Here is a 20398-nt window from a genome sequence, read left to right on the forward strand (position 1 = left end):
AATTGCATTTCACCGAATCATTGAGTCACATTTAACCCAACACTGTAGATTAGGGGGATGTTTATTATTACTATCATTATTATTTACAATTGTACCCAAATAAGATTAATTAAATTATGTACTATAGCACTATTGAATATAATGTACGGCATTTTATGAAAAAGACAGTTTATATAACGATGAATAATTGTTTGTTCTTTACTTTAGTGCAGATTGAATCGATATCATCTGCAAGTTTACTATACATAAAAAAAATATATATATGATTTATGCGTGTATAGTTCGTCATATCCCACGCCACATTAATGGATTTAGGGACAAATTAATCCAAAGATTGAGTAACTAGTTTAAGTGATGAGTTTATGGACAAATAAACTAGTTTATCAGCGCGGTTGATGGCTCCCGACGGAACAAAGATTCAAGATAAACAAGTTCGATATTAAAGTTGATTCAAGCTGTCTTACTCCGATAAAAAGAGAATAATTTATATTTATAACATACAAAGTTTTAAACCAGAATATTTGAATGACAACCCTTCCTTAAATCCACTCATTAGATATTACGAAGAAAGGAAAATAATCCACGCGAATTTATAAACTGTAATGAAAAAAAAATGGAAACCCGGCAATACATTTCTAGAAAATAATAAAATCCACCATTATTCTACATGACACATTTTTTTATTTTCCATTAACTCTATAACCTCTTGGTATTATATTTTAAACATATTTGTGGCCATAAACCTTTTTCATATTTCATATTGACTTCATGATAGTCGACAGCTAACTTTGAAGATTCTTTTACTCTGATTTTCATAAACCGTGTTGATACAAGGAGGCTTAAATTGAAGATAAAAGCGCATATTCAATTTCGTGTTTCTGATTGAACTTTTACTCCCTTTTCTCCGAGTAGTACCGTAATATGAAAAGTTTGTTTGCAAAAGGGGTTAGATCCACTTTAGACCATTCCGAGAAAAAACATGTCTTTTTTTATTCTCCCATATTGCAATATCTTTATGGGAAAATAAATTGTCATAATAAACTACCCTTCCATGCGAACATAAAACTGGGTATTAAATAAATCTACATGTCTTCATATCACCTTTCTTTAAAAAGATCGGCAGTGTGGCGCTAGCCTTTTTTGCAAACAAACTGAAATGGATCCAACCCCTTTTGAATAAAAATGTGATTTTCTTTACCATTTTTATTCAAATTTTGATGGGAATTTCAACCTTTCTTTGGTATCATCAAAGCGACTTAGAATCTATACATTGAGACCAAATATAATCAAATAATCAAAATTTGCAAATGAGCCTTTCAGAAGAGTTTGTTTGCCAAAGGGGTTAGATCCACTGAAGACTATTCCAAGAAAATCAGTTTATTTTATTCTCAAATATTGCAATATTCTTACGCGAAACTGAATTGTCATGATAGCCTACCATAAAACATAAAATTGGGTGTAAGAGAAATGTGCTTGGCTTCATTTTTTTTAAAACATTCTTTTTCCAAAAAATATCTTTGTGGATTTAGCCCTTTTTTGCAAACAAACTGAAATGAATTTAACCCCGTTTGAAAATTGTATTTCTTTGCCATTTCTGTCCACTTTTTTATGGGAATTCCAACTTTTGTCTGGTATCGTCTTATAGAGCTACTAAAATTCTATACATTGAGACCCCCCCCAAAAAAAAATCAAATTTGATGAAAAATGGATCTAACCTCTTTTGCAAATGAGTTCTTCATATATAGCATTTATGAGGCGCCGATTTATCTAGTTGCCCATTCAATGGTGCACTATTCCATCCCCCACCCCTCGGGGGAAAAACAAACACCAAACATGTTTCTGTACACGACTGTCAGGACTATACGTAACTTTTATCACGCGATGAAACACAAATAGGTAAAGTAAGATGTGGGGAAAAAAATCGTGCTATGACAGGTAGGTGGTATATTTTTCTCCCTATTAAAAGTTTTCTCATGGATCAAAGTCAAGCAAGCTATCTTGAGTTACAAGTATTTGCCCGAGGCCTTGCGTAAGAATGCACTGGCGGTTCGGGGGAGGGGGGGGGGACAGCCGGCCCGTGCCCCTCCCCCCATTGAGAAGCAAAAAAAAAGAATTTTGTAATGTCCAAATGCCATTAAACAGAGGTGTGCCCCCTCTTTTGAAAATTAATACCTTTTTTTCTGGTACGAAATATCCTTCTATGTGGTTAAAAACCTTTTTTCTTTTTTCCTTGTTGTTGCTTTAGCTTATAGTGAAGTACATCGCATTTCATTCAGCAGTGAATATTTGCACCAGAGCCGCCTTCTTCTAGCTTGGGTTAGTTGGCAACTAGTCAAGAAATGACTTTTTGGAGCTTTGTTTTGTTTTTTAGCATTGATATGTATGATGGTCTTTATTCAGAATCATTCTGGCATATCTATTTTGGAGTTGTTAATGCTTGCCCGAGATATTTACAAACAAAAGTAGAAACGTGTTCACACCAAGCCAAACCGGAGTTGAGCATGACCGCATACGTTCGTAATTCCGAAGCTTCTTTATTCCGAAGGTTCGTTATTCCAAAGGTTCGTATGTCCGAAGGTTCGTAATTCCGAAGGTTCGTTAGTCCGAAAACAAAGTGATGTTCGTAATTCCGAAGGTTCGTTAGTCCGAAAACGTACTGATTAACGAACCTTGTTTCGTTTTCGGACTAACGAACCTTCGGAACACCGAGCCTTATTTCGTTTTCGGATTAACGAACCTTCGGAACAACGAACCTTATTTCGTTTTCGGATTATCGAACCTTCGGAATAACGCCACAAATGTTCGGATTAACGAACCCTTTTACGTTTTCGGATTAACGAACATCGAGGTATAGACAATTTACGTGTTTCGGAATTACGAACCTTCGGAATAAAGAACCTTCGGAATTACGAAGTGTAACCGAGCATGACACCTGAATAACACCTAAATAAAGTCCTTTCCACGTGTGTGGAAGAGTCTGTAAATAGTTTTTCCTATGACTGCCTTACGTCATGCCGACAGCCTGGCCTCCCCTCACGCGTTCCGCCGGGGGGACCACTCGAGTCTAATACCGGTGAGCGATACTCGCTAATCACGCGCATGGAAGTGTATCGATCAAAATCGGTGAGGGCCACTCGTCTGCGAAGAAGCTATGACGGTTTCGTTGTCTTCTCGTCGCATCAGCCGTGGTGACGAATGCATGATCAGTCAGATGACGTCAAAATGAATAACTGGAACTACATGGCACCAGGAAGTACACTCGATTTTGAAAAATCTGGGGGAAAATTCCCCAAATCGGAATTTCCCTCTTTCTTTTTCATTCCCGGGAAATTCACTTTTCTAATAACTTAGTGGCTTTGTTAATGTGTGTGTCTGTATATGCCGAAAGAGCATGTATATATACATATACATATATATATACAAACGAAAATATAATTGGTATTGTGTCGAAAATCTGTCTATCTGACGATCAATCGGATCTGGCTCGCCCTAACCATTAACCCGTCTCTGTGGTCTAGTGGTTAAGGCACCGGCGTTCAAAGCTGGGGGCCCGGGTTCGATTCCCGGCAGAGACATTTTTTCGGCATCACCAATTTTTCCAAAGGGTAGATAGCTCTGGGGAACCTTGATTTAAGCTACGCCTACCATTGTTCTCTTCATCCATTTCTTTACAATATTTAAATAAAAAAGAGTTGCCAAAAGCTGTTGTACATGTAAAGCTTTACACACACACATATATATATATATACATATATATATATATATATATATATATATATATATATATATATATATATATATATATATGTATTTATATATATTACATAAGATATATTCATATACATATATATGTGTGTGTATACATATATTTATTTTTCTGTATTTTTTTTTGCTATATATTCTGTACTTCTTCATAATTATCTATATTGGCATGTATTTTGGCAATTGTTTGTACTTGATGATGGTTGAATAAATGAATAAATTAGAATTGAAATGAATATATAGATATATATATATATAAGCCATTCTACAAAATGTAGAATCGAGCCGAGTGATGATTTTTTCCTTGACATATATAGTTCATATGGGACAAAATAATTAGAATGTTTCGGATATTTCCGTGACTCAATTGTAGATTATCCAAGTAAAGACACAGCAAAGATACAGATAGCAGGTACATGCGGTAGTCAGGGGGTCGATGATGAATCGAGTACATAGCATCGTCATAATATTCTCTATTTATGGAGAAATATCAAACGCTAATTAACCCAATATACCTTCGCCAAAGGAACATCAAATATGAGTGACAATTTCATAAGTTTCGTGGCCGAGAGGTCTAAGGCAGGTAACTAAACACATGGGAGTCCGTAGTTCGACCCCCTGCCGTGGCACCCACAAACTTGGGGAAGGCATTTGATCAACAGTGCTGTTTAACCTTCCTTTAGAAATGTCATCATCATCATCATTATAGTAAGCATTCATGGAGCTAGGTTTTAGAAAGATTGATAGAGAGAGAGAGAAAGAGAGAGCGGGGGAGAGGGAGGGGGGTCTAGCGCTTTCTTATTTTTGTCTCTATAATGAATAATAATTAACATTTATATTTGATAACGCTGTCCTGATCATTCTTCAAACCCACCACTAAGACAGACGACTTATATCATATTTACCAAATCCAACAAAAGCAGGAGCAACCATCCTTTATTCAAAATAAAAAACAATATCCACCATTAGAAAACCCCTTTTAATTAATGAGACGTTGTAAGACGGAGCTAATACATCTGACCGTATTAAGCAAATAAGTTAAAAAGTCACGCATAAAGGTGCATTTCTGCATACACAAGCTTTATAAAAAAATATTTTGGATGACAAATTGAACTAGAATAATGGCGGTAATTCGTCAGTTGAATCCCTTCCTTTATCTACAAAATGATGAAATAGTTGCTTCATTTCCGCTCCCCAGGAGGATAAGAATCTAATTCATTATTTTACACGGTCGGATTTGAAATGTGTACTGTAAGTTGTGAGTAGGAATATGATGATATTATTTTCTACAGATATATATTTTTTTCTCTCATTGCAAATAAGAACTCCCACGGATTGAATTTGATATAGTCACAAAGAAACGAGACTTTCCGGCAATGTATCTAAATAAAATGAATTCAAGGTGTTTCCTCCGGGCAATATTGGATATCAATAAGTACCATCGGTGAAATACTATTGACACCTTTTCTGCTTTTTCCTCCTTCTTTATCCCAGTTTCGATCCTTTCTTGATAAAGATAATCACAAATTAAATTCTAATACTTCTTACAATTACTTACAAAAATAGACTTCCTGAACGTAGTTTCCCTTACATTTTATAATGGTGTTATTTTTGACGGTTTGGTAAAAAATAGAATGAAAGAAACGACCTTTCCGTAAATATAATATACTATATACATCATCCCAGCACCCTCAAATATTTTGTTTCATAAATCCACAACAGATTTAAATGAATGAAAAAAACGTAAAGCTGGATGATCGAGAGAGGGCAAGGCCGAGTTTTAAATTCACGTCAGTTCTTTTTTTTTTAATTTTCAGTTAATATATTCTTTAGTTTTAATCTGAAATACGGAAAATTAGCAATGATAAAATGACATTTTCATATTTCATTGTTCGAAATAGAAATATTCCGAAAATGTCTTTTTACCCAATCAATCGTGGGCCCGGCAGCCACTGTGCAGCACCAGGTCGATGAGGCTCTGTCCCAAACGCCAAACAGGGTCTTTTGGTCCGAACCCCCGACCTACCGGTTGTGAGACGGACACTCAACCAACTGAGCCAACACGCCGTTTAAAATGTTAAATAGTATAAAGACAATTCCACACCATGGACACATCGACCTTTGTCTACTCTGTGTGTGTACACAGTGTCATCACAAAGGAGATGGTGTGAAAATGTGATTTAATTCACTGTAAAAATGCTCAAATCTAGCAGTGTACTGGAAAGAACAGTGTCCCACAGTCACACTGTGTTCACAGTGTGGAACACAATATGAAATCACCTTCACACTGTTAATTTTGAGCAGTTCAATAGTGTGAATCATATATTTACATAGTTGACCATGTGAACACCCACTGTCAGGAAAATGCTTGGACACAAACAGAGTACAGAGTCGAGGAGGTTTAAGTTTAGACTCCGTTTATTATCAGAGTACTCATGATGCAATTAATGAAATCATAGTTACTTAAAATTGGATGTCAATCAGAATATAATTAAATATTACAAATATATAACCAGGAAATTATGTTCAGTAACCAGTCTTGCATAAATCAAATCGTTTAAATGAAATTGTGTGTGACTTCTATGGAAGCTGGCTAGAGTTCAAGGTCCGGAGATTTTGAAGCAAATGTTCCTTGCTTTAGGCAAAGCAAGTAGTGCGGACATGTAATGGCCAGATGGTACTGTTCTTACTTTCCTTTTGAAGATTAGCGAGTTGCAAATGGGTACAGCACGAAGATTCCGTAACAGTTCCCCACCACACAGAGGCTTGACGCCATCATCTCTCAGTCAGTATTGCGAGATTCACGAAGTTTATTCATCACACAGGAGGGGGAAGTTCTGTCACACGCTGTCTAACCCTTCAGTTGGCTTTATACTCTGTCCTAGTCCCCAAAGGGAGGAGCCACCTGTAATTACAATCCAAACTTCCATAGATAGCGATATGCAAATAATACCTTACCTCTATATAATACAATTGTAACAGTTTATTTCTGTTTGACACCCACAATTACTTTAGATCAAATAACAATAAAATCACAAGCAAATCATCATTTAGAAATATCTATGTGAAGTTAAAGATTAAGGTAAATACTTGTTTTACTGAATGAAATGTTAACTAATTTACATGCAATAACGAGACCACTATAAATCAGGATTAATCCTGAGCGGCAATTATTAATCAATCATCGATCTATCTTCACACATTATGCCTGATACAACTCCAGTCTTTATCATGTTTATACTAAAACATCCTTAAAATTCAATATCAAATTCGTCAGAGAATAACACATCATAGTATATAAGTGTGAAAACAAGACAATTTATAACTTACAATTCAGCTTTGGTAGTGCTTGGCTTCAAAATAAATTCAGTAACATGGCTGATAAGGAATGGACATGCTAGAAGTCTTTCCTCTATGACCACCTAAATGGCTTCCTCAATTAGCAGTGAGACAAACTGAGAAACCCCTCACATACAACCCATTCACTTGTACACACTCATTCAAATCCGCTCAACCATCCTAGAGTCACTCTCACTACCACTCACACTCCTGCTCTAGCAACTTATTTGCATTACAAAGAAAAGCGAATTGCAGCTCCTGTATATCTGAAATGAAGAAAAAGTATTTGGTTACAAAGAAGGGTAGTTTTCTGACAATTTCCTCCCTCCTTAGATAAAAAAAAATTGTGTAAGCATAATTTTTTTGGAATGAGAAAACATTCTTAAACATTCTGAACAATTTCAAATATGGACTCAAGCGATGCAGGGGTTTATTCGTTGAACTCAGCTCGACTTAGGAAGTCAGCGCCCACATTCTGAGAACTTTTAATACTCTCAACTCTGAAGCGATAGGGCTGAAGAGTGAGTGCCCAGCGCATGATCCGCGCGTTTGTCTGTTTTGCGCGATGAAGATACGTCAGGGCTTGATGGTCAGTCTGAAGTACGAACTCTCTACCATACAGGTATGGTTCATACTTCTGTATTCCCCATACAATGGCCAGAGCCTCTTTCTCAACTGTGGCGTATGATTTCTCACGAGGCAGTAACTTCTTACTTGAATAGCTCACAGGAAACTTCTCCTTTGTCTCTTCATTCTCCTGAAGTAGGACGGCACCTATACCGATATTCGACGCATCCGTGCGAAGAAAGTATGGCTTATCACTGTTAGGCAACTGAAGGATTGGCGAAGAGGCGAGATGCGCTTTCAATGCATTGAAAGCGCCTTCCTGGCTATCCCCCCATTCGATGCGATTGGGCAGCTTAGCCTTCGTGAGATCAGTTAGTGGAGATGCCACTGCCGCAAAGTTGGGAATAAATCGGCGGTAATAACCCACGAAGCCCAGGAAAGAACGCAGCTCTTTCTTGGTGCGAGGAGGCTTGGCATCCTGGATCTTGAGGAGCTTGTCACTCTGAGGTCGTAAGGTCCCTTTACCCACTACATGGCCAAGAAACTCTAGTGATTGACAACCCACTTCGCACTTACTCGGTTTAGCAGTCAGGTGAACCGATCGCAACCTCTCAAGGAGTGCTGTGAGAACCTCGATGTGATTCTCCCATGTCTTGGTATGGATCAATATGTCGTCAATGAAATTGTCGGTCTTCTCCAAGCCTTGTAGTACCTGTCGCATCATCCTGGTGAACGTGGCTGGCGCGTTGACGAGGCCAAAGGGCATCATTCTGAATTGGAACAAGCCAGCTGGTGTAAGGAATGCAGTGTAGGGCTTGGCACTTTCAGCAACTGGTACCTGCCAATAACCTTTGGTGAGGTCCAACTTGCTGAAATAACAATCTTGAGATATTGACGCAAAGATGTGTTCTGGATCAGGGAGTGGCTCTGCATCAAACACCGTCATCCGATTCAAGGTCCGAAAGTCGATGCAGAATCGTTTACTACCATCCTTTTTGTCAATTAGCACAATGGGAGAAGCGTAGGGTGACTGGGACGGCTCAATAATCTCCATGGTAAGCATGTCTTCCACTTCTTTCCTCACTGTCGTCTGTAAGGCATGGGGAATGGGATACTGCTTCTTCCGAAAAGGCTCGCTCGATGTAAGCTGGATGTCATGTGTCATAACATCGGTTTTCCCTGGCAAGTCAGTGAGAACGTCAGCATATTCTCCAAGGACTTCACGAAGTTGGGTCTTTTGAGTTTCTGACAACTCCTCATTGACATGTACTTGGGAAGGCCCCTCTTTTGCAGTCAGTGCAGGAGTTTGACAACAGACCGACTTGTTTGGCAACGGGATGTCAAAGTCTTGTGTTATCATGGCAGCGGCCTCATTTCGTTCATGATAGGCTTTAAGTAAGTTCGCATGAAAGGTCTTGATTTGACCGTTGAGGTCTATCTTATAATCACTTTGACCTTGACGACCAACTACGGGGAAAGGTCCCTTCCAGTGGAGAAGTAACTTGTTGTTTGCAGTAGGGAGTAACAGCAACACCTTATCCCCAATAGCAAAGGAGCGATTGCGGCTTTTCTTGTTGTAGTAGGCTTGTTGTGACTCTTTTGCCTTCTTCAGGTGTTCGTGGGCTAACTTACAAGTGTCTTGTAGTTTGTTCTGCAATTCAAAGACGTATTCGTAGGTACTGCGGGTCTCATCATGTGGGGATTCACCTGTCCACAGCTCCTTAAGCAGGGTTAGAGGCCCACGGACCCGCCTGCCATAAATCAACTCAAACGGAGAGAAGCCTAAGCTTGCCTGAGGGGCTTCACGATAGGCGAACAGCAGTGCTCCAAGATATCTATCCCAATCAGTTGGTTTCTCTGCACACATTCGGCGGAGCATCAACTTCAGGGTTCCGTTGAATCTTTCCACCAAACCGTTCCCAGCAGGATGATAAGGAGTGGTGAACAGTTGGCGCAACGACAGCAGTTTAGTCACTTCTGCGAACAAACCCGAAGTAAACTGAGATCCTCTGTCACTAAGAATTTCCTGTGGCACACCAATACGAGAAAAAATATCGACAAGAGCATCAACAATGGTTACTGCTTCAATATTTTTCATAGCAATAGCTTCGGGGTACCGGGTGGCAAAATCTACTAAGGTAAGTATGTACTTATTACCTCGAGATGTCCTTGGTTCTATAGGACCCACAATGTCAACCGCTACACGTTTGAATGGCGTGTCGATGATGGGCATGTCACCCAAGGGAACTTTCTGAACTCTTCCTTTCGGGAAGGTTCTTTGGCAAATGTCACAAGATTGGACAAAACGGGATATATCTCCAATTATACCTGGCCAATAGAAGTTTCTCAATATCCGGTCAGAGGTCTTCTTGATTCCTTGGTGACCACCAAGGAGTGATTCATGGGCAATCTTCATCACTTGCTGGCGAAGTGATGTTGGAAGAACTACCTGCAAATCAGTAACATCAGTCTTAGGGTCTTTGTTTTCCCTATAAAGGATCCCCTTTTCCACAAGAAACCGTGATACAGATCCATCTTTACTAACCTTTGGATCACTGTCTTGTGCTAGCTGGAAGCAACGACTAAGGGATGAATCAGACTGTTGCTCCTTTAGTAGGGACTTTGCTGTCACAACATCGGTGATGGGAGGAGGTACTCTCAAAGGTTGAGCTGGTTGGTCAGTTCTTGCTTTCTGTGTTCGGGTCTGAACAGCTTGAGCCTGGTCGAGTATTCCATCAGTGCTTGGTTGCTCTATCTCTGATGGTGAGTAGTCTGGCTTCCACTCTGGGTCTGGGTCTGATGGACAGCGGACACCTGATATGTTTCCTAAAACAAGATCATAAATTGGGTTTTTAACACATAGAGCAGTAACATCACCCTTATAAAATGGGGTATCAATGTGAACACGTGCTACTGGCATCTTTCTGACTGTGTGATCAATCAACACACAAACCCTGATCTCACCGGTCAATTGGTCCTCATGGACTAGGCCCCTTCGGATGATAACTCCGCTACATCCACTATCCCTAAGGACTTTAACTTGTTGTTTACCAACGAATCCTGCAACTACTGGCATCTCCTCGGAGTTCCTCTCTCCACAGGCAGCAGATAGTATAGGGATTTGGTGACCGCATTTCAGTGTTACACGGTCTGAGTCAACACAGCATTCTTCTAGCTGTTCAGGAAAGGCACAAAAAGCGATAACATCCTGTTCAGGATGTGTCAGGTTATCGTTAGGATCATGGTTAGAGTGATCATTATCTTCCAATTGTGCATCTGGGGAAATATCATTAAGATAGTTACCTGTTTCATCATCAGCTAACTCTTCAACATCGTTTCCAGTTTCTTGAAGAAAGGACGCATGAACTGGTGTTGAACGGAAACGGCAGTCATTAGCAAGATGACCTGGTCTCTTACAGATGTAACAGGTCCTAGGAGGACGGAGACGATTCGGTGGTCCCATAGGACGAGTTGACTGGTTCATCTTCTGAGGTTGACTAGTCGAGGGACGATTAGGAGTTGCCGAGCTGGGCTTCCTATCAGGTTGACAGAATTGGGAGAACGTGGATCTTCTGGCTTCAACAAAATCCTCAGCTAACTGTCCAAGTTCTTCAAGTGTTGAAACGCCGTGTTCCTTTAAGAAAATCAACAAATCTGGAGAACATTTACTTAAAAATTGCTCCCGTACCATTAGCTTTTTTAGTTCGTAGAAGTTATTACCAATATTTGCAAGTTGTAACCATCTATCAAACAAATTATCTAATCTGAGAATGAATTCATGTGAATTTTCATCTTTTTCTGGTCTAGCGTTGCGGAATTTCTTACGGAAGCCTTCCTCTGTCAAGTTAAAACGTTTAAAGAGGGCTTCTCTCAATTGATCATAGTCTTGGGAACTCCTTGCAGGCAACCTAGCATATACCTGCAAGGCCTTGCCAGAGAGCAGGGCACTAAGGTTCAATGCCCAGGTGTCCCTAGGCCACCCGTGCACCACGGCATATTTTTCAAACCGGAGAAGATAGCTATCAAGATCATCCTTTTCCTCATTAAAAATGGGGAGTTTAGGCACTTTTACTTTTGGTTTAGAGAGTGTTTCCTCATTTTCAATTCTCGATTCAGAGAGTTTTGTTTTGAGTTCCAAAATAGCTATTTCATTTCTTTTCAATTCAAGTAACTGCACTCGCTCTTCTCTAGCTGCAGACTCTCTTTCTCTAACAAACTGCAATAAGCTCTCACCTTCTAAGCCTTCTGCTTTTCCAATCTCTGCCCACTTTTCCATTTCATTTAGTTTTAGCTATTTACATCAAATACCTTCAATTAAGGTGAGGTGGCTATGATCCAAAGCTTACGTAACAGTCAAAGAAACATGGATAACATTCATATGATAATAATTATAGGTTACATAAAAATATAGCATAAAAGTGACTGATAATGAATTAAAAGATCATTCACAAATACAAATATCTAGTCCAAGCAAAACTTCCTGTTGAGTTAAATTGTCCCGGGTCTCGGCACCAAAATGTCAGGAAAATGCTTGGACACAAACAGAGTACAGAGTCGAGGAGGTTTAAGTTTAGACTCCGTTTATTATCAGAGTACTCATGATGCAATTAATGAAATCATAGTTACTTAAAATTGGATGTCAATCAGAATATAATTAAATATTACAAATATATAACCAGGAAATTATGTTCAGTAACCAGTCTTGCATAAATCAAATCGTTTAAATGAAATTGTGTGTGACTTCTATGGAAGCTGGCTAGAGTTCAAGGTCCGGAGATTTTGAAGCAAATGTTCCTTGCTTTAGGCAAAGCAAGTAGTGCGGACATGTAATGGCCAGATGGTACTGTTCTTACTTTCCTTTTGAAGATTAGCGAGTTGCAAATGGGTACAGCACGAAGATTCCGTAACAGTTCCCCACCACACAGAGGCTTGACGCCATCATCTCTCACTCAGTATTGCGAGATTCACGAAGTTTATTCATCACACAGGAGGGGGAAGTTCTGTCACACGCTGTCTAACCCTTCAGTTGGCTTTTATACTCTGTCCTAGTCCCCAAAGGGAGCCACCTGTAATTACAATCCAAACTTCCATAGATAGCGATATGCAAATAATACCTTACCTCTATATAATACAATTGTAACAGTTTATTTCTGTTTGACACCCACAATTACTTTAGATCAAATAACAATAAAATCACAAGCAAATCATCATTTAGAAATATCTATGTGAAGTTAAAGATTAAGGTAAATACTTGTTTTACTGAATGAAATGTTAACTAATTTACATGCAATAACGAGACCACTATAAATCAGGATTAATCCTGAGCGGCAATTATTAATCAATCATCGATCTATCTTCACACATTATGCCTGATACAACTCCAGTCTTTATCATGTTTATACTAAAACATCCTTAAAATTCAATATCAAATTCGTCAGAGAATAACACATCATAGTATATAAGCGTGAAAACAAGACAATTTATAACTTACAATTCAGCTTTGGTAGTGCTTGGCTTCAAAATAAATTCAGTAACATGGCTGATAAGGAATGGACATGCTAGAAGTCTTTCCTCTATGACCACCTAAATGGCTTCCTCAATTAGCAGTGAGACAAACTGAGAAACCCCTCACATACAACCCATTCACTTGTACACACTCATTCAAATCCGCTCAACCATCCTAGAGTCACTCTCACTACCACTCACACTCCTGCTCTAGCAACTTATTTGCATTACAAAGAAAAGCGAATTGCAGCTCCTGTATATCTGAAATGAAGAAAAAGTATTTGGTTACAAAGAAGGGTAGTTTTCTGACACCCACCTCGACAGTCACACTGTCGATGTGTCCACAGTGTGATTATATCTTCACAATGATAAGTTTCAGCATGTCAAAAGTTTGAATATGTTCATATAGTCCACTATATATGTGAACACACTGTGATAACACTATGCCAATGCCAGCTATAGTGACTCCGGCACCATACCTTGCAATGAAGGACCATACACTGTAATTCGCTGTGCCAGAATAGTCAATTGATTCCTACAAATACTCCTTTTCCCAAGGATAATCCGCATATGAAACCACCTGCCTGACAAAGTTGTATACAAAACGGGTCTATCAGCATTCAAAGAGGCGGCGCTTCCCATTATTAGAAACCTGCAGCTTCCAACGGGATCCCTTGTTCTTTAAGATGTATCCAGGTTTTTACTTGCACAAAGCACTCTCCTTATATTGTAAAATAGAGATCTTCACTACGACACCGAACAATTATTATCCAATCGAACAAATTTATGACCCAATTATTAGTTTTTACTACCCAATTTGGACAGATTTTAACCAATAGATGTGTGAACAGCATGTTGCCCAGTGATGGTTAAAAATTACATCATATTTCTTTGTCTTTTATTCATGCATTCCATTCAATTAATTAAGTAACAGAAATAATAATGTTATTGCTATGCAATTTTTAAATGCTTACTTAAATGTGACTTTAAATACACCAATAAAGACCAACTTCGAACTTTTAACATCAAATTGCAAAATAATAGCTAGTATTTTATTGCATGACGTAATATCTGCAAAGGCATGTCATTTTTAAAAGAAATAGAAAAAAGAATCTCACGCTGTGCCTCCGTATGCTACATCTTTTTATCATTTTGTAGGCCTGATTTTGTGAGTTATATATGTCCATGGGCTAGCAATCCTTGGACGTGCTGTTTAATGAATGTAGCAAATTAATGAGATACAACGCCGGCATTATCAAAACCACACACTAATAAAGCAAGATATAATTTCATATGTTACAGATTTTATGTTTATATGCGCAGATTATCCGCAGGGACTTTGCATTTCTCAAGGTGACTCCAGGAGGATCAACTGATGTATCTTGTAAAATATTGAAGGAGGAATACTAATGGAGGCCTAATATTATAGAGTGAATCTTTATTCGTTATAAATCATATTCATTGACAGAGAAGATACGCTAAATATTTGTCATCAATATTTGTGCCCTAATGATTGCAAAATTATTCGGGGCGGAGTGCATGCGATGTAAATTCGATTTTTGCCAAAGTCAAAGCTAATGACTGCAATGAATGAATTCAAATTCCAGTGATACCATACACATGTTGTATTTAACTTCTTTGCAAAACACATTTTCCAAGTGAATCGGCAATGCTTAAAAAAGTTCGATAATTCTTAAAGGTAAAAGAAGGTATTTGCAGCAAACAATTATTTCATGAGAAAACTAAGATTTCTGATAGGAACTAACACAAACAAGCATATGTTGGATAGGGTGCTAATATTGTTTCGAAAATTAGCCGACATATTATCAAATTCCGTTCTTATTTTCCTTATTTCCCTGCAATTACATTTTTTTTCCACAGCCATTTGGCACATATTTTTTTATCCCGATATACAAACATTTGCGTGGTCATTTCATTGGATTCTGCTCAAACTCATTTTGAAATTGTAACCAAAACTGGTATTTATCTTTAATTTAATTACTGTTTGTAAAACATCTTTATTGTCAGAATGAGTGCATCCATCACATATGAGTATGTACGTCTTGGACCGACCACTAACGGCACCATCCGAAAGACGTAACAAGGGCTCGAACCTCTGCAGTGTATTTGCGAAAAGGTATACTTTTCTGAATTACTTGATATATAATATTACCGTATACTGTATTCATGGTATTTTAGGCTTTTCATGGTATCAGGGGGGGGGGGGGGGGGAGGGGCAGTCAAACACGGTAAAAAAAAACAATGGGTAAAAGATTTTACCACGAGGGTAATTATGTGTCCAACCATTTTTAAGCAGTATTTAATGCAGGAAGCATACTCAATGCAGGAAGCATATTGTCCAGAAAAGTAAATATCAAAAACAAAACGAGGAGCAATTACTTTAGAATGGGCAACAAAGAAATCGCTTTGAATTAACCATGATTCAAATTAAAATCTTACATTTGATGTGTAGGCTTTGCTAGCTAAAACTGGTATTATAAAAGAATGCATTACCAGTTTCATCTGGGCAACTACTGCCTTGAGTTTTATTATCACGTTGTTCCCGTTGTTTCTTATTTAAAAAAAGGAAAACCACGAAAGCCAATTACAGTAATGTCTTCTTAAGTATACTGAGTAGATTATTCATTCTATAAACGTCACAGGACGCCCGCAGCTTCTTGTTGGGTTTCGTATTATTATTATTTTTTTTCATTCCTGTCGTTTCTGCTTTTCCTAGAGTGTTAAATCTATTAGGAAATGTATGATGTGATTTTTAATTAGTTTTTGTACCAGGATCCAAAAAACGCCCTGTTAATGTTCGTTATATGCAGAAGTCCATTAAATGTTACCCTTTTACAGAAAACATACGCTGCGTTTCCCTGTACTGCCATGGCTAGCTTGGTTTATCTGTATTCACCTTTTCTGCACATACTGATTTCATTCAGATCGGGCGATATAAAAATCTCATTCTTCATGTTCTTAGTCAGTATTAGTTGAATATTGATCGGAAAATAGAGCTTAGAGGACAAGTCCACCCCAACAAAAACCTGATTTGAATAAAAAGAAACAAATTCAACAAGCATAACACTGAAAATTTCATCAAAATCGGATGTAAAATAAGACAGTTATGACATTTTAAACTTTCGCTTTATTTGACAATAAAGTTATATGCACATCTCGGTCGGTATGCAAATGAGGGAGCTGATGTCATCACTCACTCACTCACTATATCTTTTTGTATTTTATTGTATGAAATATTTTGATTTTCTCGCCATTGTCATGTGAAATGAAGATTCATTACTCCCTGAACACGTGGAATTCCATTATTCTAACATTTTGTGCTTCAGGCAAGGAGATCCTAATCGTCAAATTCATAAAAATTGAAATATTGTATGATTCAAACAATAAAAACAAAAGAAATAGAAAGTCTTTTCAAGACCCGGTTTTTTCAAAAATTATAATATAAGTCCAAAGTCTTTTGTTTCAGACTGAAAAAAGACTTTGGACGGATATTATAATTTTTGAATTAACCGGGTCTGGAAAAAAGACTTTGGACTTTTTTGCTACATGAACGCATTACTATAGGATTTTACATTTGTCGGTAAAGTCATTATTACATTTGTGGGCGATCAAAAATTATTACATTTGTGGGTAAAGTGCATGTTATTACATTTGTGGGTAAAGTGTTATTACATTTGTGGGCGTTATTACATTTGTGGGCGATTATTACATTTGTGGGTGTAACACGGGCATGCTGGGACGAATGTTAAATCACATACACCATAGGCATCCCCAGGAAATTATGTTGGTACGCTTAAATGTAGAAGTTTGACCACATTCTGTTTCACCTTGGAGCAAAAAAACATTTTTTCCTTGTCATTTTCATGGTGGCCCATATTAGCTTCATTTTAACAGTGATACTGTGTTGTAGTACACATGTCTGATTATGAATTATAACGTCTCTATGCACTTCCAACGGACTTGGATATTATTACCCCGGCTATAGCTTCATAGTCGTAATTACTAAGATTACAGCGCACACACGTTTCAAGGAATGAATTCCTACCAGGTACCCATTCACCTTACCTGGGTTGAGCGCAGCAGTGTGGATCAATATCTATCTGAAGGAATCTACATCATGGCAGTGGAGCGTTGTGGCCCAGTGGATTAGTCTTCGGACTTTGAAACAGAGGGTCGTGGGTTCGAATCCCAGCCATGGCGTAATTTCCTTCAGCAAGAAACTGATCCACAATGTGCTGCACTCAACCCAGGTGAGGTAAATGGGTACCGGTAGGAAGTAATTCCTTAAGAAGCTGTGTGCGCTATGAACGCCTAGCTTAGCCGGGTAATATAGGAGCGCCTTGAGCACCTAACAAGGTGGAAATGTGCGCAATATATAACTCCTCTTTTATTATTATTATTATTATTTGATCCCAAGATCCTATGTTTCAAAGTCCGGAGACTAGTCCAGTGACTGGACCACAACGCTTAACAACACTTTTGCTCTGAAAACTTTTTTGTTGTTGCTTGTCATTATTTTTTTTCGTTACCAGCACTTCCTGTTCAGATATCGCTCACAAGCCCTGGCTTACGTCCAACAATCAGAAAAAAACATGAATCAAATTTGTTTCTTAATGACTATTGCCCGTACAGTGATTATTGTTTTGTAGATGTTTTTCAAGGTTTCATCCAACATCTAATCAAAGGCTAATGACTTGATGTATACATTTGATCAATATTATCGGAAGACACTGCGACGTGGGAATTAGGTGTAATTGTCGCAGTGGGAATCTCAATTTCAATTTCTTTAGTTTCGTATTCTAAAAGGATGCTGATCATTTCATACGGGAAATTGGAATGGAAAAAACATTGTAAATACAAAGAGCACCGATTCGTAAACACAAAGGGTCAGCGTTTAAATTAATTGGATGCAAAGCTTGTTATCACTGCGGAGTTGCCCCCGACACGAAGATGGTAAATGGTATTATTATCTATTAAAGATATGCTGTTCAGTAATTGGTCTACGCAGCGTCACGTGAGTTAATTCAGACATCGTTGATAATTTGCCAATTGAAGAACACTGGCTATAGTGTGACGAAAATAGTGGTATGGTATAAATGAATACCATCGCTAATGAAAGTGATGTGACGTGAAAACACTTCAAAGGTGGTCTGTAGGGGCTACCATACAAAATGTAGTTGAAATTTGATATGATTATAGTTTTGGACACTGTGGTAGCCGGAAAAAAAACTGATAAACTTTGTTTCTATTGTTTTGAAACAACTCTCTTAGAAAGAAGCGCCATCCGGCGAATGCCTCACATACTCTGCCCAAGAGCATCTGCACAGTTCCCCATGAAAAGCTTTGTTAAAACTTGCGGAATTACTTGACAACAAGCTTTGCCTATGAATATCTGCACAAATCCCCATACAACAGTTAAATCAATATTTTTGCTGCACTCAACCCAGGTGAGTGTTTCATAAAGGTGTTCTTTCTTTGGCTAAATGATATAAATTATCTTTATAACGTCTACGAATCCAATTTAGATCCCAAGAACATGTTCCTGTCGTTCGTAAAGTCGTTCCTAACTTAACGATTTGCCTTGTGAAACGTTTACCAGGGACCAATATCACAAAGCGTAACAATATTCGTAGAACATTTTTTTTACGATTGATTGAATTTCCTACGATGTACCATTGATTGTGAAAATCAAGCATACGATTAATCTCTATCCTTTATGTTCCGTCTACAGGTTAAATAAATGGGATCACTAACGGGAATTCACTCCTCGAAACTTAATGAGCTTAACAGTTATCAACATGCCACGGTAGTTTTGCTGCATTATAGAAGATTGTTAAACATTGCACTAGGTTCACATCTTATATGGATCTATACACACAATCTACATGAGATGTTTCACAATAATAATAATAAATAAATAAAATAATATAGGATTTATATAGCGCACGTATCCACCTTGCTAGGTGCTCAAGGCGCTCCTATATTACCCCGGCTAAGCTAGTCTACCGAATCTGGTGCGCACAGCTTTTTGAGGAATAACTTCCTGCCGGTACCCATTTACCTCGCCTGGGTCGAGTGCAGCACAGTGTGGATAAATTTCTTGCCGAAGGAAAACACGCCATGGCTAGGATTCGAACTCACGACCCTCTGTTTGAAAGGCGAGACTCAGAACCACTAGATCACGACGCGCCCAATGCAATGCACTTTTTTTTCTCAAAAGGTATAAAACAAGGCAACATACTTTCATTTTTCGCATTATCCAGGTATTGATAGGTTCACATCTTATGAAGATCATACAGTCATGAAGATCATAGCTGTTTACTTGGGATATCAATGAAATAATGACCACCACATTGTTTTAATTAGGTAAAACTTTCTGGACTGCAATATTTTTAGTATTTTGGAATCGAAATTTTGACACCGTCTGTAATACGTATTTTGCTATGAGGTATATGCGGTATATTCGTTATCCAGCAAAATGAGCTACCGCCCCTCTTCCTCCCAGAAATAAAGATAGTAAGCCATGCTTCCTCAAAATTACTGAGAACAAATAAAGCACATGATTAAAAGTGAAAGTTTTATTTCCATCTATTGTAAAACGGGAGCTTTAAGTATTTGCTATTCAGGATTTTACATTTAGCTCATTCTCTTCTTAGGAAACGGCAATGGGAACGTCCTATCAATGCTTTCAGGCCGCATCGGAAATGACAATGTAGACATACGTAAATAGTATCCCCGGTGGGCACAACACGATTTCAAATGATGATGGCGGGCATGAAAGTGTTCTGATGTATCTTTATGAGTACCGCTGCCCCGTTCACTTCGTCAGGCTGGATAAAAGGCATTCACGTTTCCCCTATCAATCTTACGTTGTTATTTCGTAATGAAGGTCCTAATTATCCTTGAGCCAATATTTCGTATATAAGATTTGCCTCCGCCGAGATGCTCCGAAATGACCCGATTCGTTATCGAATGGACGACCGTTGTGGGTAGGATGAAGAGAGAAGAGGAGGTGCGCAGGGAGAAAGGGTATTGGCTGATGACTTGGGGATCTGTTTTTTTTCCCTTCTCGTTTCGCTTCCCGCTGCCCACGCGGCTAAGTAAACTACGGCGAAAGATTTCTCGAGCGTGGTTCTTCGTTTTGGTTCGCTCAAGGGTAATTACTCGTGGCGAATGTCGGTCAAATCCATTGAGGATACCATGA

General features: G+C 38.4%; 1 protein-coding gene across 3 annotated transcripts; it reads right to left on the reverse strand.

The window, feature by feature from the left end:
* Window positions 1-6636: 6636 nt before the first annotated feature.
* On the reverse strand, window positions 6637-12696 carry LOC121406002. Of its 3 annotated transcripts, none has more exons than XM_041597000.1 (3): window positions 10972-12696; window positions 7093-10494; window positions 6637-6667 (listed from the first exon to the last, which is right to left on the reverse strand). In XM_041597000.1, exons 1-2 carry the CDS (start codon window positions 11942-11944, stop codon window positions 7532-7534), a joined length of 3936 nt encoding a protein of 1311 aa, XP_041452934.1. In that variant the 5' UTR covers window positions 11945-12696; the 3' UTR covers window positions 6637-6667; window positions 7093-7531. The 3 variants fall into 3 exon arrangements, with proteins under 3 accessions (XP_041452934.1, XP_041452935.1, XP_041452933.1); XM_041597001.1 differs by having other exon boundaries at window positions 7093-11165; window positions 11264-11345; XM_041596999.1 differs by having other exon boundaries at window positions 7093-12696.
* Between the last annotated feature and the right edge of the window lie 7702 nt (window positions 12697-20398).

The sequence above is a fragment of the Lytechinus variegatus genome, chromosome 19 (assembly GCF_018143015.1).
Source record: "Lytechinus variegatus isolate NC3 chromosome 19, Lvar_3.0, whole genome shotgun sequence".
Classification (NCBI taxonomy): Eukaryota; Metazoa; Echinodermata; class Echinoidea; order Temnopleuroida; family Toxopneustidae; genus Lytechinus; species Lytechinus variegatus.

Coding starts and splice junctions, on each gene's coding strand:
- LOC121406002 (XM_041596999.1), bottom strand. CDS start 11,944: ATGGAAAAGTGGGCAGAGATTGGAAAAGCAGAAGGCTTAGAAGGTGAG.